Here is a 13,599-nt window from a genome sequence, read left to right as displayed (position 1 = left end):
AAAGCATTTACTAAGAATCCAGGCAAGAAATTGAAACTCCCCAGCTATTCAAAACTTATATGAATGAGGAGTGGTCAGTATGCAGAATGAACTCCACATAACAGCAGGAAACACAGAAATGGACAGTATCCTAATTTCTGGAATTGTATAAATGCATTTTAATCTTGAAAGCAGTGATGCAGGAAGTTATTTTATTTTTATTGATGGCACAGTAGGAGAAATACTGTATAGTCTGCTTTGTGTGGTATAATTCTGTTCTCTCAGTGCTTTTTTGTCAGTCTAAGACTAATGACAAGCATTTGTTCTACATCTAATCACTTGTTTCAGACAGAAACTCTTTGATCATATAAACCTATGTTGTCATGGATTAAAAGTTGGCTCTAATGAAGGTAGGCAGATTATTGACAGTGTGTGACAGTAACAGGGAATGGTTGGTCTGATAGCTAATGTGACACTTCAGATGACACTGTATTTTTGTTTTGAATAGTGGATAGTGGCCACACTGATGACCATATTAAAGTGATTATATGTATTTATTTGTACTGGAGATCAAGAATAACATTATTTAATGTTCATGTTTGTTATTCGAAGCTGAATGTCATCTCAAACATTGAATGAAACTGAGGATCTGTAACGTTGGTGAAACAATATCAATTATGTCAAGTATATCCATGGCAGTTGTCTTTTTCAAAGACTGATGTAAATTTACTCAATAATTAATCACCATTGTAACTGTTGGACATTCTCTGATTTGAGATCATATATTAAAATACATTTACAGCAGTCTTCAAAACACAGTTTTATACATATACATGCACATGTACATATATACACATACATATGCATATACACATGCATGCATAAATACATACATAGTTATAAGCTGTGAGGATGGGGTGTGAGCCGTGCTTGGGTAGCTCAGATGATAGAGCACTTGCCCGTGAAAGACAAAGTCTCAAGTTTGAGTCTTGTTCTGACACACAGTTTTAATCTGCCAGGGAGTTTCATATCAGCACATACTCTGCTGCAGAGTGAAAATCTTGTTCTGGATACATAGTTATATATACATAGATACATATTTACACCATCTCTCTCTCTCTCTCTCTTTCACTCACGCGCGCACGCCTGCACACACACACACACACACACACACACACACACACACACACACACACACAGCAGAACCTCATGCAGACAAAAATAATAATAATAATAATAATAATAATAATAATGATCATCATTACTGAGCAATATTCACAGCTCACTCATCTGTCAGTGTAGTGGTATAATAGTCTTCATGCCCAACCAATGTAGCAGCAATGCCACAAGTACTTGATTATACTTGCAAACTCATGTACTAGCTCATCTCTCCACGCTGGTAGAGTCCACATGTACCCCATGAGACTCAGTCCACATGTACCCCACGAGACTCAGTCCACATGTACCCCACAAGACTCAGTCCACATGTACCCCACAAGACTCAAGTGATGAGTTTATGGTTAAGTGGGCAGTGGCAGGGAGATTTGCGAATTGAGTCTCTGGGCATATGGAGATTGCGAGATAAGAGATGATGTCATTGGACATGCTGGTGAGTTTAAAGTGAGTATACGGAACTCACTTCTGATCTCTAGTACCGACTAGTGGAAAGTTGTTTTATTGATAGAAAATAGGTAGATCGCATTGCATAATTTTATTTTTTATGGTGATAAATTTTGTTTAAACTGGTAGTGAATAAAAATTTATTTCATCAACAGGTTTTGATGGTACAGAAATATGAGATTCTGTAAGTTTCTGGAAAACTTCAGTTTAAACACAGAAATAGGAGAAAATAGTTGGCTTCTCCCCATTACCATTCCCTTACTCTGTAGCTACTCCTAATTAACTCTATAGTTGATTTAATCAGTGCTTAATGATTATATTTTAATGCATTTTTTGTTTCATCTAGGAGGGAGAAAATATGTTTGAACTTCCAAAGCATGTGCAAGACCACAATGGCACGTTAGTTTTTACTAGAGTTACTATGAATGATAAGGGACGATACACATGTGTCGCAACAAACACTCAGGGTATTATAAATGCAACAATAAACATTGATGTAATAGGTGAGTTTACATTCAGATATTAAGTGCATTAAGACAAACAATTTTACAGTTAATAATCCAGTCATAATGGCCTAATCCACTCTCAAATTAACTGTTCCAGTGACACCAAAATTTACTGTACTACCCCAGAATCCAACAAGAGCATATGAAGGCCACTCTGTTATGATTCATTGTATAGCTGAAGGTGATCCTAAACCTACAATCAAATGGGATAGAAACAGCAATTTTAGTGCTTTAGAGCAGGACAGGTACAAAAAACGAAATTTTTACTGAAAATGTGGAAAGTACTTTTATTTTATGATGTTGTTAATAAAGTTGTTTGTCTGGTGAAAGGAAACTTTGTACTCACACTCGAATATAACTGTGAATAGCTGATTATGTTCTTAATATTAAAATTATAGGTTTACAGTCCTAAAGAATGGTACGCTGTGGGTGAAGGAAGTACAGCTGTCTGATGAGGGGCGGTATGGATGCACTGCAGGAAACAGTGGTGGTTTTAAGCGAGAAGAAGTTGTGCTTTATGTACAAAGTGAGTGCTTCTGAAAAATTGGGCTACCATTTTCTGTCTTCACTATTGTTATTGATTATTATTATTATTTCATTGTCTTAAATAAGTGTTGAATTTGTGAAATCAAGTCGTACTTGATACTGTCAAATATTTCTGAAAATAAAAACAAAAAAATCATGAAAATTATAAAATAATAGGTGGTGAAGGGTACCGGCCAATGGAAGGGTCTGATGAGGATTCAATGATGACAAAAACAGTGACAATAACATTGACAGCTGCAGCTGCATACATGGTACTTGTAATAGGCCTGATGATTTGGTGTCGCTATCGTAGGCGCAAGAGGAAACAAGCGTACATGGATGCAAATGGAGCAGAAGGGACAAATACACTTTGTAAGTATCTTACATTTGTACTGTTTTTGGGCTTATAAGAATGCTGTAGTACCTGAAATTTGCCAGTATGAGAGTAATGTGGTATGTTTGGGAGCAATAATAGTCTCATACAACTAACAGAATTTTTTCCTTACTGATTTTGCACAGTTGTAAATGAGAAGTAGTACAATATGCACTCCATCTGTCATATGATGCATTGTAGCTTCTATTGCAGATGCTATGTCTTTCCATACTGCAAATAATTTCAAGTAATAAACTACATGAAGAGACAGTCGTTTCAGTTGATTGATTGTATGCATAGAACTCCCTACATGGTTTTAGTGCTCAAATTCTGTTTAGAGAGAAATTTCTTTCCTCATTTCCACTCCTCTGTATTATGATGTCATTCTGACTTAAGCAACAGTAATTGGAAACCCTTTTTCAGATTGTGATTATTGTCAATAGAGATAGTGTTTTTACTTTCTTTATATAAGAAATCAGCAGCATAGAGATTTGTCTCTGTGACTCAGGAATTACATCATCAGCCCCCAAACATGTTCAAAGAGCGTGGATTGTTACATGTTGCACGCACTGTGATGCAGAGTGCGACATAGGTATTTCAGATGCTTTGGAAATTAATGTGTACTTAATGATAAGGTGTTTTTAACTTAAGTGCCATCCAAAGTAAAAGGTGGTTTCAGTAGGTAAGACGTAGATTATCTCAGTGTATTTCATACTCCTGAACAGTAGGTTTGGTTAAAAAAATGCAGTATGGAATATTGGATATGTGTGTGTGTGTGTGTGTGAAAACTGAGAGTTACTAACACCTATTAGATGCTATAAAGAAGACACTAGTATTGTACTAATAGTATGATAGTATCACCACAGCCACGTGTGGGTACATTTGGGTGTCACTGTGATGGTGTGTTTAATTAGACTAGAAAAATGGTGTTAGCCTGAAAGCTAGTAAAATGTGTTACATCCAGCACATCATCTTTTGTATAAGTCAGTAGTTCCATTTCTTTATTTTTATTTATTGTTTCCATCCTGGAATTTCTATTATTGTGATACTTGTGAAGTTGAGTTTTCTAAAAACAAACCCCCAGTCTCAGCTATGTTTTCGCAATGTATGTTTAACTTCTCTCTTTTTCCACTGTTAGGTTCCACTTGGTATGATAATCACTCTTACTTGTTCGTAACATGTGTAGTGTGTTGCACTGATTATGCCCACACCTGCTAAATGCACACCACACTCTGGCTATAGTGTCAACTTGTGTTCTGAAATACAGACCACATTAATAGCATTCTGCACATCAAATACACAAAGGCACTTGTGTTAGCACTTATACTGTGTGACAACTTGCTTGGGAAGTGCTCTTATGTTCAATGGAAGGTTGTTGCCATAAACATTTAATCAATAATGGATGCATAAAGTTTATGTTCAGTTTATAACACACAGTTTAGTTTATAACCCAGCAGTGACACTCTGTGGGTCTCTCTCTCCACACAATTTAGTGGATACTGATTTCTATGGCTAATCCTCCAGAATTCTTGAATTGCATACATGTTGCTCAACAGAATTTTATACTCAACACTTGATGATGATATATACAAGCACTGCCCCTTTCAGCTTGCATCTCCATCTCTTTATGACTGATTTGACGGTTTTGAGTTCACTTTTCTGTGTCAGACTGGGAGTGCAGTTCTGTGCAAACACTCACTTGATGTAAAATCATTCGTAGATGAGGCAGCCAAACTAGTTTGAAATGAATCTCTTCTCCTTATACTTCAATGTTAAGTACGAAGTTCTTCTGTACTTTAAATACATGAAGGTGAAAACTTAAAACTGACATATAAATGAAAATCAGAAAAATTATAAACAGCAGATACTTGTTGCACAATTGATACGTGTATCTACATATGCACCTATTGATTAAATATCTCATGTCTCATATGTATGGGCAGAATGTACATGTATTATTTATACATTTCTGCCAATAATGGATTCAGTTCACATAAACGGACTGAAGCACTGTAATTGCCTTGAAGTATGCTGGACACTTGTAACATAACAATGATAAATACAAATATGTATTTACTTTATTCTGTCTATGAATAATGTTTCATTGAGTATGAAATGGTCCTGCTTATGTGTATATAGGACTTTGAAGAATCTTTCAGAATTTACCCCAGAGGCTTTCAAAAGGGAAAAGCCATTTCCTTGAACATTATAACTAGTCACTAGAATATGTGTTTTATTTTCTGCTTGTTGTTTCTCAAAAGTAACTAAAGTTCATTTAGCAGCATAAATACTTTAGCTACTTTTTATAGGCAATATCCAAATCTGTTAATAACAGATCAACAGACATTTATTAACACACAAAATTGCAAGTGAAGTCAGTAATCTGCTAATTTCAACTTGCAATTAAACATTAAGTTTGTTCAACAATGCTTCTAACAAATACACTGATGGAAAAAATTGCAACACCAAAAAGTAATCAATATAGAGTGATGAAATTTCAAGAATACTTTTGTGGTGTTGTCAAGTATGAACAACATATCTCCACCATTGCAAGATCTTTGACTCTTTAACCTAATGGCCCACGCCATCTTGCTTATTCAGCTTGCTGTATGACTTGCTGTAATGTGGATGTTTGTACTTACCGATATGAAATATATCGAGTCTTACACTAAAAGAAAGACTGTAAGACTCGATATATTTCATATCAGTAAGCACAAACGTCCACATTACAGCAAGTCATACAGCAAGCTGAACAAGCAAGATGTTGCGAGCCATTAGGTTAAAAAGTCAAAGACCTTGCAATGATGGAGATATGTTGTTTGTACATGTCGATGCCACACTTTTGTCCAGGTTACATATTTAAGTGATTAACATTGCAAGATCACAGGCTAATGTAAACATGAGATAGCCATTGCAAGTGTGAAATGTTGGTACTTTAACAACCGTTGTAATCACCAGAATGTTGAATGCAGGCCTGCAAACTTGCATGCATTGTGTTGTACAGGTGCTGGATGTCAGTTTGTGGGATAGAATTCCATGCCTATTGCACTGGTTCAGTCTGTACAGGAACGTAAATGCTATTTTAGGTGATGCTGGTGTTGTTGTCTGATGATATCCCATATGTGCTTGACTGGAGACAGATATGCTGATTGAGCACAGGCTAAGGCAACATGTTGATGCTCTGTAAAATATGTTGGGTTAAAACACTGTTATGTGGGCAAGCATTATCCCTGAATGCTGTTCATGAATGGCAGCACAACAGGTTGAGTCGTCAGATAGATGTACAAATTTGAGTCAGGATATGTGGGATAACCAAGAGAGTATTCCTGCTGTAATTGAAATAACGTCTCAGATAATTACACTGAGCTTGTGTCCAGTGTGCCTAGCATGGAGACAGAATGGTTGCAGGCTCTCAACTGGCCTCCTACAAACCAACACATGGGCATCACTGGCACTGAGGCAGAACAAGCTTTCATCAGAAAACACAAAAGACCTCCATCCTGCCTCAGTGAGCTCCGCTTCACACCAATGACATCACAAATGGCAGTGGTTTGGGGTCAGTGGAATGCACACTACAGGCCGACGGGCTCGGAGCTGTATTTGAAGTAACTGATTTGTAAGAGTTTGTTGTGTCAATGTGGTGCCATCTGCTGCTCCATTTGCTGCTGCAGGTGCAGTACAATGTGCCAGAGCCATCCACTGGCCACATTGGTCTTCCCTCTTGATAGTGCGACGTGGCCATCCGAGCCCTGACTTCTTGCGACCATACATTCTCGTGACCACCCCTGCCAGCAGTCATGTACAGTGGCTACATTCCTGCCAAGTCTTTCTGCAATATTGCAGAAAGAACATCCAGCTTCTCGTAGCCCTATTACTTGACCTTGTTCAAACTTAGAGAAGTCTTGATGATGACATCTATGTGGGCTTAAAGGCATTCTTGACTGACATCAACTCACCATGTACAATCTCAGAGGTAGTTAATACTCACAATCATTACAGCATGTATTTAAAGCAAACCTGATGCATCCTCATAGTGGCACTACTAGTGCCACTCTTATGTGACTGGTGCAAAATAGACATCATCTTTCAGATGTAGAAACATGCCTGCCAACTTTTGTTTACGTTGCAAAATTCCTTCTTGGTGATACAATTTTTTTTTCAGTTATTGTATGTTCCTTGAACTTATAACTGGAACATCAGGGATCTTGTATCATAATATAACAAAAAACAGTCAGTCCAGACTGCAAATTCTGTTTTTATTTTTTATGGTATGGTAACCATTTCAAGTCACACATAGACTGTCTTCAGACCTGTAGGTCTCCATTGGTAACATATGAAGACGCTTTTTGCATTTACAACAGCTCTACACACTAACGCCACGTCAGCGATGGAGACGTTACTAGTCTGAAGCCAGTCTTTGTACAACTGAAACTGGTTACCATATAATGAAAATAAATAACATTTTCTATCTGGATCAATTGTTTTTTGTTGTATTACTTGAGCTTCTTTAGCCATTCTCTGCCTGGTATTGTGTAGCCATCAGTTGCATTTTACTGTGATGTCACCCTAGCAGTACACAGGACCCTACAGTTTGCGTGCTGCTGCAATTCTTTCATGGAGAGGACATCAAACAAATCAAATAGAGAGAAACAGCACAAAACCAACAAGACACTAGTAACAAACAAGGATCTCTCGCCCATTAATACTAAAATCCTTTTCCAGGGGCAATTCCTTACTTGCAAAAAATTAAGTGTGATCAGACAAATCACCAGCTGATTTTAATAGAAAAAAATGTTGCCTTCCTGTTTCCTCACACAGTATGGCACTGAGCATAGCACATGGAAATATCAATGAACTACCATCTTGATTGATGTTTTTGACCATGTTTATAAATGAAGCTACATTTCAGTCTGCTGTTGTGCCCATGGAAAAATCTGTATGCACTGTTATCTTTGAATGTACAGACTGAAAATGATTCAGAATCATGAAGTACAAGACCAACAGTTACAATCTGCTTAACTTTATAATGCAACTAAATGAATCATACAGGGAATTTTAATAAAACCTATAAACTTCATGGGCACTGCCTTAGAGGAGAGAAGGAGAGAGAACACACTTAACTTTAATGCCTGCTTCGCAGCTCATGTCACCTAGATCCTCCTCCTCAGCTCCAGCTTCTCTGAAATCTATATTGGGAGCTGTCCTTACAACATGTCATATGATGCTGTATCCCCTTGATCTCAGACTTTGGCAGCCCTTGGACCACATCCATTTCCACTCTTGTTCTCATGTCTTATACTGTGCTCCATAAAGTTACATTCACACTTTTATTGGTCAATGACTCAACTATATGGTGAGGTGTTACTTTTACTCCTTCCATTATTTATTTCCACCAAGGACTTTACAGTACCACATTTCTCAAACTCATGTGTTTTGCCATACTTCACTGTAAGAAGATATTTAAACTTCTAGCTAAGTGCAACTAATATGTATTTGATTATAATCTTTCAACAGTGACAAAGGCAGAGAATGGTGAAGCTGTGGGGGAACACACAGAACTAAAGGAGACTGGAGGATTGTGCCTGACAGGTGGTGCAGGTCCAAGGAGTGAAGGTGATGGAGGTGACACTGGCCATTCCCACAGTTCTGGCCACAGCAAGCGTTCTAAAAATGGCTATGATAAAGTTTCAGTCTCTCGCAAGGATCTTCATAGTTTAGTTCTCTTAGGTGAGATATTTCTCATTGTTAATCTGTTAATCAAATTTTTGTGTAGTAAGCAATAGATGTTCCTTTTGTATTCAAGAATATTTCACGAATACATAATTCTCTGTCCAATATTCTTAAGCTTCCTCTGCCCTTTCTTATGTCCAAAAAAATGAAATTAAAGCTTGTCTTAACTGTGACTTGTTATAAAGAAACGGTTCAAGAATGCTATTAACATATAAGTGAACATTGCTATTGTTTCTCTTCTTAAAGTTGCACTGTTTACACATTTTAATCATTCCATCACTTTTAAGATGCTCCTTGCTGTAAATACAAGAGACAGTTATTCATGGAGCTTCCAAAATGTTTTAATTTTACCTTTGAATTTCAGTGTTGTAATGTGCAGTGCACATCTTCCTATATCTGTTTCATGGGCTGCAAAGATGTTAAAAAAAATTTATGACTACAGAAAACTTTCAGAAAAAATTGTAACGTGCTGGAAACTGTTAGCAAAGGTTTATTTTGGAATCTATTGATGTCATAAGTTGACCTGTTGTTCAAAATGTGATACTGACATTATATTCACACATTATATTCACATTCACAAAGAGCAGTGTGTAAAGCCATGCCTAGCTATCCAGATTTAGGTTTTACCTGATTTCCTGAAGCTGATTAAGGTAACATTAGTATGGTTCCTTTGAAAAGAATCCAATCTATTTCTTCCCTTATCCTTGTCTGTTCAAACTTGTGATCTAGTGACTCATGCACATTACTGTAACTTTTTAAAATTGCTGCATATGTTATTTTATACATGTTGGATCTTGTGAACTTTGCAGCCATTAATGAATGATGGCAATTATCGCAAACAGCCAAAAATGTTTTTATTTTAGAGCTGTAACTGGTTTTGGGCATTTATGCCCATCTTTGGATGGCTAATGTTAGCAGTAACATAATTGTTGTCAACTACAGCTTGTTGTTAGCCATCTGAAGATAGTCATGAATGCCTGAAACTGTTTATAGCTCTAAAGTAAAAGCATTTTAAAATCCTTTGTGGCTGGTCATACTATTTGACTGATATCCTTACCATAGATAATCTGGCTCTTGATCTGGGAAATGGGCTGTTGCTGACCATTCACAAAAAAAAAAAAAAAAAAAAAAAAAAAAAAAAAAAAAAAAAAAAAAAAAAAAAAAATCTGGAATGCTAGTTAAAACCACAGTTAGATGAAATTTTATTATTAAGTAACAACTGTATTAATTACATGAAAAAAAACCTGTGAACTACTGTATAGCTTTAGAATACTGTAATCATGTTTCACTTAGATCATACCAACCTGTATTGTGTACTTTTACCACATAATCATTTAACTACAGGGGCCCTTTGTGAAAATATTCAATAAAAATGATGATTTTTCATTGAAATGTTTTTGTTTTTGTAAAATGGAGGACTTTTATGTATTTTATAGGGCACTGTGACTTTGGTGAAGTATTTTTAGCCAAGATGAGAGGCTTGCATCTGGAAGGTGATGATAAAGTTAAAGAAAAAGAAGACAAAGATTCTGTTGTCATGATAAAAGCACTACAGTCCACAAGGGATGAAAACTTACTGCAAGAATTTCGCAGACAGTTAGATATGTTTCACAGATTACAACATGAGAATATAGCGAAACTTGTAGGGTTATGTCGTGATGCAGAGCCACATTACATGGTGCTTGAGTACACTGACTGGGTAAGTTTTATATTGTAAAACAACGTACCATTTACCTTTGTTATCTTGGCTGTGTAAATTTTTGAAATAGCTAAACTTGTATAATGAATTGCTGTAATATACTCCCTTCACTTTCATTTTCTCATATAAAGGTCATGGTTTTAACATATGTGAACTCAATCAATTACAGGATATGGTTAATAACACTGATCAACAAAATTTAAGATTTTTAATTTTGAAAGAAGTTTAATAAGTAATTATTTCTAACTTTTTTTGTTGATTTGCAATCTTTTTACAGAACTTTTCCATCAACCAAAGATTGTTAGTAATAACGTTTATAACATTTCTGGTAATTATACATTTGAGTAAACTAAAATCTTAACTAGTTTTTTTTTGCTTACATAAAATGTATATATACTTTGCTTGAGGATCATCTCATGATGTTACAGTTCTCAATCAACTTACTGACTGGTTCTCTGTAGTGTTCAGGACTGTAGTTTCCTGGTTGTGAACTTAGTTTTTAGGAAGAACAACGTGATCCCATTATGATTGATTCATATTACTACATTCTTAATCAAACCTTGGTTGATATTTAATGGAGACAATTAGATCTCATCGATTCTTACAAGTGGTTAATGAAAACATTTTCCTTTCCTGGACCGAATGACTCTCTCTATGGCCAGTTTTTCTTAATATAATGATTGCTTCTTTCTCTACTATCCCATATGCACAAGACGCAATAAAATTCTTTACAGCCAAGTTATTATCCAAGTAGTATAGCTGTCACTTTAAAATCTGCAGTAATCTACAATGAATAATTATCATATCAGCTGCTGGATAGCAGGTGGTGCATGCTCATGTAACTTAACTTCATATCAACTGTATGAGCTACAGGAATGGATGGAAACTTACTTACAGTATGTAACAAGACACATTTCAAGCTGGTTTTCTAGGAGTCAATGAACAAATGCCAGTCTTCAGGTTTAAGCTTAACACCCACTGACCCAACACACAGTGACCCCATCAAGGAATCAAAATTATTGCCGAAATATATGTCCACCTGCCCAGACAACAAATGCTCAAAAACCTTTTGGAATTCACAGATAGAACTTACTTTGGTGCCATCCTGCAGGAGGTACCAGCATTTCAGTCTTGAAGGAAGCAATTTTGCTTTATTTTTAGGTAACTCGAGATCACTAACAAGTTATTTAGATCCTTCTGTGTTCGAAAATGAGGCTAATTTGTAGTAACTACTTCCACAAAATGTGGGTTGGTCACTCTAATGTTGTAATTCACTAATGTCATCAACACTTTCAAAATCTTCAGTCACATTTTTGTCATCTGATGGAGTTGGTATGGGAAGACCTGGTACACGAGGCACTGGTTGAATTGATGATTCTAAAGATGGATGTTTAACAGTATGTTTGGACTTTGAACGAATTCCAGATATACTCATATTTATCAAGCAGAAGTAGCAATCTGTTACATCATCCTTAGGTTTCCACCATATCATAGGAACTGCAAAAGGCAAATGAGGTGATGCCTTTCATCAGCCATTTAATAATGTTACACATTTTCCACAACAATTGAGGAGCCCAAAACTTATTCTGGGCTATTTCACTATCAAAACAACACATATTAATTTGTGGAGTCAAATTTTGCCTCTGCACTTTTTAGGAGAATTTTCCTCAAATGTAACAAAATTTGTTTTTATCATTATAAATTTGCGAGACATGTTCTCCCTTTTAAAACACAGTGTTTAATAAAATGCACTACTATTTGACAAAAGAAGGAAGGAAGAAAAATTGGGTTTAATGTCCCGGTAACATCAAGGTCATTAGAGAGTGAGCAGAAGCTCGGATTATGTCAAGAATGGGAAAAGAAATTGGCTGTGCTCTTTCAAAGAAACCATCCTGGCATTTGCCAGGAATGCCATAGGGAAATCATAGAAAACCTAAATCTAGATGGCCTGATGCTGGTTTGAACTGTTGTCCTCCCAAATGTGAGTCCAGTGTTTTAACTGACACAGCACTTGTCAGTTGATAGCTGAAAAACAAACAGGATTAGCTTCTTTCATTAAATAAAGTTTGAACTCCTCTGTCCCAACTAAGTGGGACACTTTACATTTGTAACAGATCTTCTTTCTTATCTGTTGTTGGTTCAAATGGTTCAAATGGCTCGGAGCACTATGGGACTCAACATCTGAGGTCATCAGTCCCCTAGAACTTAGAACTGCTTAAACCTAACTAACCTAAGGACATCACACACATCCATGCCCGAGGCAGGATTCGAACCTGCGACCGTAGCAGTCACGCGGTTCCGGACTGAAGTGCCTAGAACCGCACGGCCACCGCGGCCGGCTATCTGTTGTTGGAGCAAACCTTGTACTGGGCTGGTAAACCATAATTGTGAGGAACAGTCAGTTGTTGAACACTGTTGTCATTCCTGAAGTCACAGACAACAATCGCCTAAAGTAAATATGGCAATCATTTATCCAATTATATAAAATTTTATTCATTTAATCACTACAATTAACACACAGTGCTAATAAGCAAGAAAACTATTTCTCAATATTACAAAACCCGGTGTGCGATGGAACATTTCTGACTTCATTTTTCGATTTGGCAGTTGCAAATACATAAGAATCAGATAAAATTACTTTTTTAACATTTATATTGTTGACCAATGCAATTATTAACAACATTAGGAAGCAGCACCAAAATTAAATTTCACATATAATTTGAATTATTTTTTTATGACTATTAGAGGAGGAAATGTGTCATTTTTAAAACCTGAAAATCATTTTGAGCTAATAGTGATGAAGTAAAAATGGCTCAATTACGAAAGGATTTCTTCAGATTGCAGATGTCTCTGTGAAGTCATTACCGTTATGAAGCTTAGCCCTCAAATCAAAAGATAAAAGTAAAGTTATGTTGCTCATCTATCGACATATAACCCAGTTAAAGGCTTTGTAAAATTGAAGACCTTAAACATACTACAAACAGAATTTTGTGAGAGTATCATATGGTGCCACAGGTGTGTGCAGAAGTTGCTTCTCTATTAGATGAAGTGCTTCACTAGCACAAAGATTGCCAAAAGACATTACAGGCAATCTTGTCTGTTTCCAGGAGCATGTAATCTTACCCTGTATGCCATAATGACAATGACAACCGAAGCCCATCTTTTGA

General features: G+C 36.3%; 1 protein-coding gene across 1 annotated transcript in view; it reads left to right on the top strand.

Moving 5' to 3' along the window:
* The window catches only part of LOC124613473 (inactive tyrosine-protein kinase 7-like), a 135,360-nt gene that overhangs the window by 98,369 nt on the left and 23,392 nt on the right, over nt 1-13,599 (top strand). Inside the window, exons 9-14 of the mRNA XM_047142180.1 lie at nt 1,946-2,102; nt 2,203-2,350; nt 2,504-2,631; nt 2,808-3,002; nt 8,518-8,730; nt 10,170-10,432. Of these exons, the coding sequence (XP_046998136.1) occupies nt 1,946-2,102; nt 2,203-2,350; nt 2,504-2,631; nt 2,808-3,002; nt 8,518-8,730; nt 10,170-10,432 (1,104 nt within the window). The remainder of the gene's footprint in view (nt 1-1,945; nt 2,103-2,202; nt 2,351-2,503; nt 2,632-2,807; nt 3,003-8,517; nt 8,731-10,169; nt 10,433-13,599) is intronic.

Source organism: Schistocerca americana, chromosome 4 (assembly GCF_021461395.2).
Source record: "Schistocerca americana isolate TAMUIC-IGC-003095 chromosome 4, iqSchAmer2.1, whole genome shotgun sequence".
Lineage (NCBI taxonomy): Eukaryota > Metazoa > Arthropoda > Insecta > Orthoptera > Acrididae > Schistocerca > Schistocerca americana.
This window is presented reverse-complemented; position numbering and strand designations above follow the sequence as displayed.